The sequence below is a fragment of the Squalius cephalus genome, assembly GCF_949319135.1.
Source record: "Squalius cephalus genome assembly, chromosome: 1".
Lineage (NCBI taxonomy): Eukaryota > Metazoa > Chordata > Actinopteri > Cypriniformes > Leuciscidae > Squalius > Squalius cephalus.
In genome coordinates this window covers 5,612,462-5,627,872 of record NC_137122.1, presented here as the reverse complement: position 1 = coordinate 5,627,872, position 15,411 = coordinate 5,612,462, and the positions used below count along the sequence as shown (strand labels likewise).

The following is a 15,411-nucleotide window of genomic DNA, read 5'->3' as shown; positions in this document are numbered from 1 at the left end:
CAGCAGATCTGTTAATATTGATGAGCCTCAGACTATCAACACTCATTCAACAAGCCATTCAGGATCATCAGCAGATCATCTCACTTTATTCTGAGTGTTTGCTGTTAGAAACACATTATTTGAGTCAGGATACATGATAAAAGCCTATAAAACGGCCCTACTGAAAGACAATACTGTTATTTCTCAGAATATGACTTCAGTAATACAAACAGTATGGGAGTACATGACACTCAGGTAAATAACTACCCTACAGCAGCATAATATTCCATATTAATCTAATTATTGTTGCAATAAAGCTATTTAATCATTAACAAATTGCAGTTTTATATGTACATAAACTGACAATGATCATATAGTATAACTTTTAAAAATAAAGAGCACCAGTAATATTTAACATTTCTAGTGTCAAACTTCATATTTAATATTTAGTGGTTTTGTTTATCTGTATTTTTATAATTTTTTGTTTATTTAATAGGATCAATGTTAAAGTACACCAAATCCTTATCTGACAAGAACCAGAAGATGCTTAATCATATTTATCTTTCCACCTGTAGTCCCTATAGCCTAAACATCTTCAACATTACAGAAAAACTACCATGGCAAGAACCTTTTGACTAAAATGTTTAGTTTTAGTGGCATTTATTCATTCATTCTAATTTAGTTTTTTTTATTTAATTTTACTGTGTTCAGTTAGCTTTAAGAAAATAAATATGACTATTTGTAAAAGGTAAAAGTTTTTTTTTTATTATCTTTAATATTTTACATGGGTTTGATTCAGATTCAGTTAGATGGTCAGTTTAAAACGAGATGATGAAACTTACCCTTTGACTCGGATCAACATACCCCTAAACTGGGGTAAATTGAGCCACAGGAACCCTTTTTTTATAAGAAGACATATTTTGGGACCCTTTGTCATAGATGCATCCTGAACTTACTTTAGATACTCTCATTATACTTCTGTACTTGTACTTCTGGATGTGATTTAATTTAACTTAAACTTTAATTTAACTTTAACTTTTAACTTGGCTTTAATTTAATTTAATTAAAATGATGATCAGTACCATGGACAGCACATATGACCGATTCAGCACCATATTCAGTACCATGGACAGCACAGCTGACAGATTCAGCACCATAGACAGCAGAGCACACATATTCAGCACCATGGACAGCAGATAACATACAGATTCAGCACCACGGACTGCAGATCTGACAGATTGTCCATGGTGTTGGAGCTCGTAGCGTGGGCTTTAGGCCAGGGCTCTCTGACCAGCAGTTCAGTGCCAGTAACAGACTAATATGGTGTTATACAGAGATGAATGAAGCAGATTTAGCTGAAAATGATCTGTGGTGTTCGTATCGGTGGCTAAAGTCTGCCATCATAGCGAGATAAAGCTCTAGTTCTTCCCTGTGCTCTGAGAAAACTTGACTGAGGATCTCTCTGTAAATCCCAAAAGCAATTCAGAGAGGGGTTACACTACAGTCCAGGCCTGAAGTTTTCAGGAAGACCACAGTCAACAACAATGCATTTACTAAATAATGTTATCTTGCCCGACTGCTTCATATCCACTTTAAGGGTGTCATTAAAATCCTTCGTGTTGCAGTTACATCAGAATCAGCTCTTCCTCATCCTCTAGTCAGCTGGAAAACCCAAAGCTAAAGCTGATGTGCGCTAACAAGTTTCTATAACTCGTTCATTTGGACAATCAGTGTGAAATGAATCTGATGAACTCTTATGACACTGAACAGAGAATTATACAAATATGAACTGTAATTGCCCAGTGGTTTTGTTAATAGACTTGTCTTTTCAACTTTTATAAACCTAGTTTTAACATTAGTACAGTGCAGTCCACTGGAATTGCACTGCATTTCTGTTTTGAGGCATGTGTTCACAGAAGCGGAAGTTCAAAGGTCATTGAAGACAGTGCAGATCTAGCTTCAACTGCCAGAAACTAGTGAAATACTGTCTTTTCTAGATGAAGTTACATGAATCGCTTCACTCTGAATGAATCAGTTCTTTAATTAGACTTACTTACAAGTATGTATTTATTATTGTTTTCACAATACGTATTTCAAAGCAGATTTACAGATATCTGTGTGTCTCAATCTCAGTAATTTAACAGAAATTATGATTACATTCTTTGTTGTTTAATTTTGAGGTTTAACAAACACAGGCACTTCAATCATATATCAACATCTATCATTAATATACTTATCATAGATCTTTTTCAGTTCATGATAGAGATTAAGCTGTTTTGATTAGTAATAAACTATAAGATTTTATAAAGCATTGATAAGGCATTTTGAGCTTTATCAATGAGGCATATGTTCAGAAAAATGTATTATGTAAAATGTAAAGACGCATGCTGGATTTTCAGTGTTTTGCCCTCTAGCTCACGACGCCAGTTATGACTGAACATCATTTAAGAATGCTAACGTTAGCTTGGAAACTGTCAACTTAACACAAATGTAATATAAAATATCGTTCACATGTAGTATGAGACTCTTACCTCAGCCGGTTGGCATGATGTCCACTGTGACGAACCAGGCTCACTGAAAAAGGGAACGTTATTTCCGAACGAACGGACTGACTGACACCCGGACTATAACTTATGCGTTCAGCGCTCCTGCTCCTCCTGACGAAAACGATTATAGCTTTGAACCTCTGTGATCACAATCCACTTCACGAGCATAGACTCTGAATTCAAATCTCCCGCTCGCCCTTGACACAGACCCAAACTTGACGACAGATCTGACCAGCTAACCGCTGTGGGCGGGACTAAGCAACGGAAAAGTAATGGCAGATAATTAGAATTACACACACACACACACAGTCACACACACACACACAAAGGCACGCAATGTGCAACAATGCAGATTTGGAAAAATATTCATAAAAGACTTGAAATATACATGAAATTAGGGTGGAATAATACAAATGATGATTAAAATGAGCATCTATTTACAAGACAAGATTAAAAGACTATAATAATTCAATAGGCCGGCCTACTAGGCTACTGTATACAAATACTATTATTTAACCTTAAAACTCACTTTAACCCCCACATGCTTAATGATCTTCAAGGAAAACATGTTAAATGACTGCTGATTTCTGCAGTTATACCTTCTTTTCTTTTCTTATACCTTCAGTAAGAACAACAAGTTTCTTAAGAACTATGTACGTTTTTTTCTTACTTGTTGAGGAGTCAGTTATTTTTTTTTATTTTTATTTATTTTTATTTTTTTTTATGTATTCAATGCAATCGAATGAATATCTGCTATAGTTCGTTAAAGTTTTATAATTTCAATTCCTAAAGTAAAAATGTAATTTTACAATACGAGTACATAAACCCTAACCGTCCCGCCGGCAGGACGCCACCCCATGAAAAAGATTCATAATCAAATTACTAAGCAACCATTTTAAATGGCTTAGAATCTCAGCTTTGCAATGCACCTATACATTTTATTCAACTCCTAAAAGGTGCTGAGTTATTCCTTTAGAACGGATTATACCGCCGGAGGGCGCCACCTAGCTATGGAAAAAATTAATTGTCATATTTTTCAAAACTACTGCATTGATCAACACAAAATAGGCATCATTTGAAAGCTTAGAGTCTAAACTTTACAATGAATGTAGCCATTATGATTATCTCCAAAGTAGTGCTGAGTTATTTGCTGATAAAATTATTTTTTTTATATATATAATTTATGAGGAAGGGAAAATTATTATGTACTGCAATGTGTCAAAAACATCATACTGCTCAGATAGTCATGTGTCATATGTCATTTGAAAGGTCCCAATGAGTAGAATACAACAAGCATAATTGTTTCAGGCTTTTACTAAACTTGAGCAAGGTTTTTGTAAAATAAGCCCCTCAAGAGACCCATGGGTAAACCATATATTATGGATGCTGAATTTTAGACTTCCGCTTGTAACTTCATGAAACATGCTCCGATTGTGGAAAATGACACACCATTATTTACAGCAGATGCTTACAATTAAAATGAGTCACTCAGAACTAAAGATACTCCTCATGGAGTTCTAATACACAAAAAATACACAAATGCACGTAGCCAAGCGAGGTAGCTTAGACTTGGGCTTTTTACTCGTATCTTCATGAAACATACATCGATCATGAAAAATGACACATCGTTATTTACAGCAGGAGCTCACGATTAAGAAGAGCCCAAACTCATCAATCACATCTAAAGATATTCTTCATGGCGTTCTAACACAGAAAATACCAAAGACGCACCTAGCCAAATATATACTCATGAAGCACTCGCGTTTGGTTTTCACTTATAACTTCATGAAGCATGCACATATCGTAGAAAAATGCACATCATTATTTTCAGCAGACTCTCACGATTAAAAAGAGCCCAAACTCAGCATAATCCATCACTCATATCTAAAGTTATTCCTCGTGGAGTTGTAACACACGAAGCCACAAATGCGCACATAGATCTTTATTATAGATGTAGCACTTATGTCGCGTTCTAACTCATAACTCAATGAAGCATGCATCAATTGTGGAAAATGGCACATCATTATTTACAGCAGATTGTTAAGATTAAAAAGAGCCCAAACACACCATAATCCATCACTCAGATCTAAAGATATTCCTTATAGCGTTCTGACACAAAAAAATACCAGAGGCGCACCTATGAAGTAGCAATAGCAGTGATGCTATGTTGTTTTGATGTGACGTTTCAGCTCATAACTCAATAAAACATGCATGGATTGTGAAAAATCGAAAATCTTTATTGACAACAGATTCTCACGATTACAAAGAGCCCAAACACAACATAATCCATTGCTTTGATCACGAGATATTCCTCACGAAGTGATGCATACTTGGCTAAAAAACAAGTCTCTCATCCTTCTGGGGAGCAAAGTGTTTTCCAATTTTCCCGGAACCGTCCGCGCTCGTTTTCAAACGTGGAATAACACAAAATATGTATCATCTTAAAGCTTAGAATCTCATCTTTTTAAAGCATCTAACCACTTCAATCAACTCTGAACGAGTGCTGACTAGTCTCTCTAAACCGGAGTGTACCGCCCGCATGCGCCACCCATGGCGCCACCTAGCTGCGAAAATATTCATTATCATATTTTTCAAAAATATTGCCTTGATTCAAACAAAATTGGTGTCATTTGAAACCTTAGAGTCTGAACTTTACAGTGAATGTAGCCAATTTGAAAAACTCCTAAGTATTGCTGAGTTATTTGCTGATAAATATTTTTAAAAAATCATAATCTATAAAATACTTTTTTGAACTATGTACTGCAATGTGTCAAAAACATCACACATCTCATGAAACATTAAAAAAATCGTTGAAAATGGCACTTCATTTTTTACAGCATATTAATACAATTAAAATGAGCCCAAAATTAACTTTATCTATAAATTGCTTTTATGATAAGATATTCTTCATGGTGAAACACTATCAAAAATGCCCATGAGGGGGCGTCAAGGTCTCAACAAAAAGGCTATCTTTTTTTTCTTGCTGTAACTTTTGATTACTTTATCCAATCACCACAAAATTGTATCCAGATGCAGCTCATATGTAAAAGAATTTTCCTCCTACCTTATTTCCTTCCTGAGTTATACCATGTCAAATAAGAAAGATATGCATTATCATTATAAAAAATATATTTTTTTTTGTCTTTTATCAGCAGTTTCTCGGCAGGAGAATATCCAAATGTAATGTAATTTATATTTTCAAAAAATTTGAAAAGAGTTCTATCAAACGATACCTACCTTTTGACTCTCCTTGTTATAGTTTTGAAGTTATGAGTCTTTACTTTTTTGTGTGTCACTCAGACAAAACAACTCGGTTTAAGGGGTTAAATAAGTGTAAAATGACACAGTCAGGTCAGTCAATTCATGATGAGTCCTCAGAGACGTTGCTATTAAAGCATATAAATCAGATCGACAGGTATGAGAGGTTTGATATGCTGTTTATTCCTCACACTTTCCTCCAACCGCCTTATCATCAGCACTGAGCTTTAGCAAACACATTTATATAGGCACTTCAATCATATTTCAACAATCTATCATTAATATCACAGATCTTTTTCAGTTCATGATAGAGATTAAGCTGTTTTGATTTTGATTAGAAATAAACTATAATATTCATCAAGCATTTTGAGCTTTATCAGTTAGGCATATGTTCAGAAACATATTGTTTTGTAGTTCAGATCATGTATGAGGAATTGAATTGTATTCATATCTTCTGAGGTGCAGATGAGCTCAGATTCTCACTGATGAATGTCACAGAAACTCATTTCTATCTGTGATCTGAATCTGAGAGGAGACACAAGAGTCTCATTCTATATCTGCTTCATTACATGTATTTATCTAAACTCTCAATAGCTTCATGTTTTGAGTATTGTCTCCATTCATGTGGAATATCACCACTGCCCTTAAATGTTTTACTGTAGTATTTTTCCAGATCTTTCTTGAATCTGCACACAAACCACTTCCAGTAGGGCAGTTCAAAGAGATCAGGACAGATGCTCCACTCTGCATAAACTCCTCCTGCTCTTCTGTAGTCTCTATATCGGACTGTATCATCTGAATCATTGGGATAAAAAGACCGATCACTTGCTACTGATGATGTGCAGATACTAATAGATAAGTTTGTTGTTCCTCTGTAAACAAACCCATTAATTGCCCACACTCTGTGGAAAGGAGCACTGTGATCTCCATCATGGTCTTCTATGGTGTTGGTGCAGACGGCTTTACAGAACGGACACTGAACCCAACAGCACTGACAGAACTGATCAATCAGAAGCTCATCTGGCCTGTCTTTATAGTCCAGCTTTACTGGAAATGACTCTGTGAATCTACTGCTGATGTCAGACATTATATCAGGAAGTTTTTCTCTTATCACATCTTCTAGGATGTTGAAATCATCAACATCATCATGTTTGACTCCACTGAGGTCTTTTTCAGAGAAGATTGGCTCATCTGAGAGATTCAGTGTGAAACTCTTCAACCACAAACCAACATCTCCTCTGTTCTCTTGAACATGTTCAGTAGATTCATGTGCAGCTCTCATGATCTTCTGCTGCAGGAGTTTAATCTTCTCCTTCATCTTGGGTAAAACACTGACACTGAAATTATCAGTGATGTACCGTCTGACTTCATCTCTGATGAAACTCTTGAAGTGATCTCTGGGTTTATGAATGTAGGTCATGTATTTGTTAAAATCCTCCTCTTCTGCCAGTGTCTTCAGGATGTGTTTCTCCAGATGTGATCTGTTTCTATTCAGTGATTCACAGTTTAATCTCATTTCATCAGTCAGATCTCTAGCAGTCTTCTTGCAGACGCTCTGCTCAATGGGCTCTTTCAGTTTCTGACAGATGATCTCACCAAAAATGGCAGCTGATGTTGCTCCATGACAGTATTTCTGGAAAATACTATAGTACTCTTCTCTCTTCTTCTCAACATATATTACAGGATCATTGGCTTCTCTGAACAGTCTGTGTTGGTCAGTGATCGTCTTGTTTGCTCTCTTACAGATGCAATAAACCAAATCCATGAAGAATTCATTCTTGAACACATATTTCACTGATCTTTCCTGATGTTGTGTCACTATTGCCTTGATGTAATCTATGAGCTGTTGGATGTAACTGATGTTGTAGCCCATCTTTGAAATGTTAAATGACTGAATCATTGAGTCTGTCTGCTGAGCAACATCTGTGACTAATGATCTTATTTGGGCTTCATCTTCTTTAGACATCCCTTGAACTGATCTAATGGCATTTGTAAAGATTCCTCCAAATACACTGGATTTCTTTAACTTTACATAATCTGAATAACTCTGCAAGGTGAAAATATCCCTGCTCTCCCCCCAGTGATCTACAGGAGCCCTTTCACAGATGTCACTGAGGATCTTTCTCACATCTCTCATTACATCAATGTCTTTGATTGCAGGATTGTCTCTGATGATCTTCTTCACACTCTGTTCCCAAAACAAATCAAACTCTTTCTTCAGTGTTTCTTCATCTTTTGCTTTGTCTTTGAGTTTCAAGACAAGATATTTACTCTTTTCATAGAGAGTGTTTTCATGATGTGTCCTCTGAGCTTCAATCTTTTTCTTCAGGTCTCGCTGCTGAAGAATCTCGTTTAATTTCCTCTTTGTTTCTCTCACAATGTTTTCCTGAAGCTCTTTGATTTTGATTTCATATGATGTTTTCCACTGAATCAGTATATCTTTATCTTTGTCTCTCTCAAAGAATTCTGACATTGATATTTTCACTTCTTCACTTGTCGTCTTCAGTTCTCTTTGAAGATCTGTTTCCTCAACCTCATGAATTGCTTCATTGTCTATTCTGTTGTGTAGTTTGTTCTCAGTTTCCATCATGGCACTGCGAAGACTCCAGGACCACTTGCTGTATTCGGTCTCCAGTCTCCTGTAGGCTGAAATCTCCAGAGAATTTCTGAAGCTGAAGACGAATCGTTCATTCAATAAAGCCTCCCAGAGATCTTTAACACGATCTTTTAGGTCTATCAGCCTCATTCCATGTGAGTTTGAGGCATGAGACATAATAGTCTTCTTCAGTTCTTGTATATTCTCACAGTAGTTTGGGTTTGGTGGTGCCATTGGTGGGTATCCCTCCCAGAGCTGAGCAAAATACTTCACATCTTTGAGAACATCAAATCTAAAGACATCACTGAAACATTCTACATCACAGTCTTCCTCTTTAGCAGCGAGTTTTGTCATTTCATCCAGTGTCTCCTGCAGTCGTCTCCTTCCCTCCATGTTTTTCTCTCCAGCTGTGATGTCTGAGACGTTCTGATGCACAAACACACAGCTGGGAGACAGATTTACCTTCTTCATCCTCATGAACTCTTGAACAACATTCTGAAGAACGTCCTGCATCTCAGATGTGTTTTCTCCAAAGATGTTGATCAATGTCAGATTTCCAAGACCAACAACAAATGTGGCCAATTCATTGTCATGATGCTGTGTTGATCTTCCAGCCAGTTCTAGAGCACGAAGACCCTCAGTATCAACGACCAGAATATAGTCAAAGTTAATCTGTGGTTTCATCTCGTCTGAGACTCTGACCAGCTGCATGAAAGCTCCTCTGGTGCACCTGCCAGCACCGACGGCAAACTGGAGCCCAAACATGGCGTTCAGCATGGTGGATTTCCCAGAGCTCTGAACCCCTAAAACTGACAGCACAAAGACTCTGGTCTGGTTTCCCAGTTTCTGGATGAGTTGATCTAGAACAGCAGAGATCCAGATCACAGGAACATGAGCAGCATCTCCATCCATCAGCTCCAGTGGAAATCCAGAGATCATCATCTCTGCTGCAAGACTTGGGAGAGAAGAGAAGTGAACCTGCAGGCCTTTCTTGTCCTTCTTCACAGATGAACATGATTCATAGATCTGACCGATCTCCCTCATGATGTGCTCCAAACCAAAGCCTGCAGCCTGAAGATCCTCAGATATTCTCTCAAGGTGTGATTGTTCAGCTTTGAGTTGTTCAGATTGATCACTGTTGTCTTTCAGTTTTAAGACTGTTGACCACTTTTCATCATACTTCTGGAGTAGAGCAGAAAGGTCAGCTGATGTATATTCATCCAGAAGGATTCCGAGCCATTTAATGAAAAACATCTTATGTTTATCATGTGAATTCATTTGTCTTATGAAGAGCTTCATAAACTCACTGATGTCACATTCATGCTGCTGTTCACGGATTTCCTTCATCTCTGTTTGTTTCCTTCTGATGTTCATTTCTATATTTTCTCCTCGAGGTCGATGCAGTTCTTTGTTCTTCTGACTCCACTGATGCCACAGTTTCCCCTGATGAGGCAGAAATGATTCTTTGATTTGTGTCAGATCTTTCTTCTCCAGTAAACTCATCATCTGCTGTGCTGCTTCTCTTCCTCTCATACAGTCTTCATCATCTTTCTCATCTACTCTGATGTCTGGAGGTTTGGCCACATCTTCAAGTCTGAAAGTGGAAGATGATTCTGAGAGACAATCATTTATCGCTCTTCTGAGTTCTTCAGATACATCTGACTGATTTTTATCTTTCAAACCAATCTTGAATTTCCCTTTCTTCGGCTCAGATAATGCAGAATCATCCTCAGTAAATAGACAAATGAGTGGCTTTGAGTCCTTGTACAGGTTTTGTATCTTTGCTGCACTTCTGTTATTCCTGTCCAGTCGTGGCAGAAGAACAACATTGACTGAGGCCATTTCAGAGAGGATCTGCAGCTGTTTCTCATGGTCTCCTGCATCTCCGTGTAGATTACAGAACGCAACACAGTCAGTGAATGTATCCGTGTCTTTCCCAGAGGGGCAGAACCAGGCGATCTCCACCACTCCATCCATCAGGACTCTGGATCTGCTGCTGCCTGGACAGTTCCTGTGGAAGAACGTGTTGTGTTTCTCATTGATCAGACTGTTCATCAGCTGAGACTTGGATGAAGACACAGAGCCAAACCTGAAGAAAAACACCATTGGAGTTTCTGCCTTGTAGATCGGCTGGGTTTGACTGATGATTTCATGGTTGGTGTTTCTCTTCTTCCAGCTCTTGTTGATTTGTCTGAATGTCCAGAGAGGAAACTCAATCTGTTGTGTGAATGGATCAGGAACAAGCAGAGGCAGAGCGTACTGACACTGGGACAGTTTAGTGACCATCAGCTGCTTCAGGGGACCATCAGCACAGTGAAATATGGACATCTGAACATCCATCGGGTGAATGAGTTCAGATTGACTGTTTCCTTTATTAGACAAAGACATTTTCTCAAAAACATTAAACTCGTCTTCAAATGAGTCTTTGTCTGTTTGTTGTGTGTAATCCTGTTCATTAGTCTGTTTAGTTTTAATATATCTTGCTCTGTAGTCCAACATCAGTAGTTTTTGAATGAAAGTTTGAATCAGCTCCTCTTCAGCACAAGACTCATGGGACTGTAATGAATGTGCAGTTATCTGAAGAACATCTGAAGCTCTCAGTTTATTGAGGTGTTCGACTTCAACATGGAGTCTGTGAAATAGATGCTTGATTTCACTTCTCTCCAGTTTTTCTTCAAAGTTTTGTTGTTGATCTTCTCTTTTGTTTATTTCTTCTTTCAGTCTCTTCTCTAAATCCTCTAGTTGTCCTTGTCTCTCTCTTTCTATTCTCTCTTTCTCTCTGATTATTCCCTCCATTTCCCTCTTCAGTGTCTTAATCTGTTCATCACAAATCTGTTTTTCTCTCTCTCTTCTTTTCTCATCTTCTTCTCTTATCGCTCTCTCTTTGTCATGATTCTGTCGTTCTTCCTCCATCATCATCTTCATTCTCTCTTTCTCTCTGATTATTCCCTCCATTTCACTCTTCAGTCTCTGAATCTGTTCATCACAAATCTGTTTTTCTCGCTCTCTTCTTTTCTCATCTTCTCCTCTTCTCGTCTTTTCCTCCAGTTTCTGCTGGTCCCATTCCTCTCGTTCTCTTCTCATCTGGATTTTATATCGTTCTTCTCTTTCTGTATATTCGTCGTCTCTTCTCTTTCTCTCTTTTTCATGATTCTGTTGTTCATTCTGTATTCTGTTCATCAGACTGTCTATTTCTGTGTTGTATGAGATCTTAAGTTTTTCTTTTTCTTGCTTCATTTCCTTTATTTCATCTTTAAACATCTCTCGTTCTTTCTTCATTTCATCTCGCATCTGCACCTCCTGTTCCTTTATTTCTCTTTTATATCGGTCTTCTCTCTCTTTCAATTCTTCTTCACTTCTCTTTCTCTCTTTCTCTTGATTCTGTCTTTCTTCCTCCATCATCATCTTCATTCTCTCTTTCTCTACTTTATGTTTCATCAGTTCTTCTCTTTCTCTGCTCATTTGCTCCACTCTCTCGATCAGGATCTTCATCTTGTTTTCTTCTGCTTCATGATTAGACTGAAGATCTTCTTTCTCTTTCATTAATGTTTTATATCGTTCTTCTCTTTTTATATATTCCTCTTCTCTATTCTTCCTCTCATTCTCTATTCTGTTCATCAGTCTGTCTATATCTGTGTCGTATTTCATGAGCAGGTTTTCTTTTTCTTTCATCAGTTGCTCTATTTTATTTTTAAATGTCTCTCGTTCTCTTATAATTTCTTCTTCTAGTTTCTTCATCAGTTCTTCTCTTTCTCTGACTCTGTCCATCAGGCTCTTCATCTGTTGTTCTTGTCTTTCTCTCTCCATCTGTCTGAACAACTTACACGTGTAGAAACTCCCACCGTTTGCTTTCACCATGTTGTCTATCTTCTCCAGTAGATCAGACACCTGTGTTCGGTCTCCAGGCTGATTATTGTTCAACACATGATATATGTTTCCACACGCTTCAATCAGCTTCATCAGAGCAGATCCAGGTTTTCCCAGACACTGTTCAATAGTTTTGTTCTTCAGATAATCACCTCTGGTGAAGAGCACCATGGTGAACATTAAAGATTTCTCACCAAACGTCTCTTGGATGATCTTCACTGTTGTTGCTTCTTCTTGAGTGAATCGTTGTCCTAAATTGAGCACAATGATGAACACATGTGGTCCTGGCAGGATCATGGAGATGCAGTTGCTGATTTCTCTCTGGATCTCCTCATTAGTAAGTTCAGTATCAAACAGTCCTGGAGTGTCGATCACAGTAACGTGTCGGCCGCTGATTTCAGATGATTCTTTTTGACTCTCTTTAGTCACGGACTCTTGAGATGTTTCTGCTGTAAACGCTTCTCTTCCTAAGATGGTGTTTCCAGTTGCACTCTTCCCAACTCCCGTTTTTCCCAGCAGCACAATCCTCAGATCATCTTCACTCTCTGTTGAACCTGTAAAAGAGGAAATGTTTAATGCCTAATATTGTATAGTAATATTGTTACCCCCACCATGAAGCTTACAGTAAAATTAGCATATTATAGACCCCTCGTCGTATAGCAGTTAAGAGACACACCATTTGTGTGCTTTCAGCCATTTGTGTGACAATTGTTATCTGTCAGACAAAATGTTAAGTACAACAAATGTTTCAATATGAAATATGTGTTTAGTCTGGAGTAGGAAAAACTTAAAATATTTTAATTTTGTGAATTTGAATTTTAGAAGTGACATTTAATAAAATGTCTCAGGTTGAGAATTCAACCCTGTTCCCTGAGAAGGGGACCATCACATGCAGATCGCCCTTGAGTATAAAAGGGCTTCTGAGTTTTACGTCATCAGCTCTTTTGGTATTATTGTCAAAGACTACATCCAAATCGGATTCAGAATGATGATCAAAATACAGATGGAGTAGATCTGGTCCATCAACATATGGAACGGGACTAGATTTAATGGACGAGTGTGTGTGCGGATGCAGAAGAATAAAACAATTTTGCAGGCCTCCCACTAAATATTTATATAAAAATCTAAAAACAATGAAATTGTTATTCATCTACTGGACAAAAGCAACAAGAACATAAAACAAAATAAAAATGATTTACAGGCGCAAGCATAGGCAGAGTTTCTATTAACATGTTTTTGCTGCTTTGTGCAATCAGATACCCTGGTAATCCAGAGTTCTCGCGAGAGCACAAGTTGAATTTGCTCAGCGAGTTACTCTGGTGTCGAGTAATGATGCTCATTAAATATGCCCCTCTATCTGAGCTGCACCAATCACATCGGGTTATCTGATATAGGCGGGCCAGAGGCGAGATGACGACAGCGCTGTGACGTCGAAGTCATTAGTAAACATTGCAAGATGGCTATGGATGAACACCAGTTGTTTGAAACGGCTTTTGAAATGTCTACAATGAACGAGTTAGAAGTGTCTTTTTATCTTAAAGAAGAACAGAATCCTTCCTTTGCAAGAAGGGCGTTTTTGCTGTTTTGCCGACCGGATAAGGCAAGAGTCTAATCGATGCCAGACCATTAATCTTTTATATTTAGGTCTGGATTTCCAGGCTAGCAATCAGATGCATAACTGAGTTTTTGTTCAGTGCTGAATTTTTTAATGCATCACTTGTGGCTAGGCGACACGATACTTGAAACTATTTCATACCTTCGGGAGAAGGTAACATTTTAGCTGGAGCGGGACTGAAAAATCTGTCTCTACATCAACACCCTCAAAGCTTCCCAGTCCTGTAGCTCGTCCTGGGTCGACATTTCATTCTGTAACATCAGGCAGTTTTGATTTACATGCTGTTTAATGTTGATGATCGCATTATTTTACATTTGAGTGAGCAATCTTCTATCGCTTGTTTCTGCTTCTTCTTCGCCTGTGGTTTGACTCTTTCAGAAGATGTGTCGTATATCATATATCAGTGAAAACACGGAAAGCTAGAAAATTCCTTCAATGGCGAGGAAAGAGTTAAGAGATAACTAACTATGTCTGCATGAATACCCGGTTAGACAGATATGTTAAAATGCTGTAATTCAGTGCGTATATGAACGTTCAATCGCAATGCGGCGCTAAAGAGAACTGAATTCAAGATTGCATGCTGTCTAAGGCATCTTTCTGTGCACACACTTCAGGTGTTTCAGCGCAAGTAACGCATTGAGACCTATTTAGTGCTTAACTCTTGTAACATCAAGCACATCTCACACTTTGCCTCATTCAATGCATATTCGTTTAGCAAAAAAACAGACCCTAAACATCCGACTCAAGTGCTTTGCTCCCAAAGGTTTCATGACCAGTGTCTGAAGTGGAAGACAATGAACTTGACATTGGCAGGCGGCAGCCCATGACGTCACTATAGGTGAGACCGAGAGCATCTGTTCAATACGCCATCCACTTCTTGTCTGAAGGAGATGTGTGCAGGAATACCAGAAGCATGGCAAAGGGAGACAGCATCTTGTTCCCTATTCAGCCACTGACAAGCGAGAGATATTCAAATCCCTCTCAAGCTCATGGGCTCCAGCAGGTCCTGAAACGCAGGGCACAGATGGCTGTCCCGATTCCTTCGAGAGGGACAGACGAGAGCGAAGTTTCCTCAGAGGAAAATGCTTGCAATGCACACATACGCCCCTTCAAAGACTGAGCGTGCTCACACTCATAGCTCCTCACCCATACACATAACGCACATATCATGTGTGTCAGAAAACGCCGTCACTGATGAACACACATTTTAAAATGTGCAGTGCTAGTGCTGGCCATATTATAAACTTGCCTGTTCAGATCGCACGTTCAAACACACGGTCTCCTTTAGAAAAAAAGTGGATGATGTATTGCACAGGAGCCCTTTTATACTCCCGGTCTCCCCTGTAGTGACGCCTGCCATTGTCAAGTTCATTGTCGTGTTCAGATTTCCAACTCGGACATCGGTCATGCCCAAGGCATTTGGATAAATACAGAGGTCTTGATCGAAGCAACGCATTATAGTAAAACTTTCAGCCTCACCATTCCAAGGGATTGTAGTAATTTGATTATTGTAATAATCTACTTTTCATTTACTACCGAAGCTTGACCTT

At 38.3% G+C, this 15,411-nt stretch overlaps 2 protein-coding genes across 3 annotated transcripts in view; both read right to left on the bottom strand.

Annotated features, from left to right (window-relative positions):
• The window catches only part of LOC307155885 (uncharacterized protein), a 468,056-nt gene that overhangs the window by 113,028 nt on the left and 339,617 nt on the right, over positions 1-15,411 (bottom strand). The gene's annotated exons all lie outside the window — the stretch shown is intronic.
• The window catches only part of LOC307155857 (interferon-induced very large GTPase 1-like), a 250,519-nt gene continuing 241,280 nt past the window's right edge, over positions 6,173-15,411 (bottom strand). For both annotated transcript variants that reach the window (XM_079866852.1, XM_079866851.1), the window contains exon 5: positions 6,173-12,800. In XM_079866852.1, coding sequence (XP_079722978.1) covers positions 6,349-12,800 — 6,452 coding nt within the window. In that variant the 3' untranslated portion in view covers positions 6,173-6,348. The remainder of the gene's footprint in view (positions 12,801-15,411) is intronic.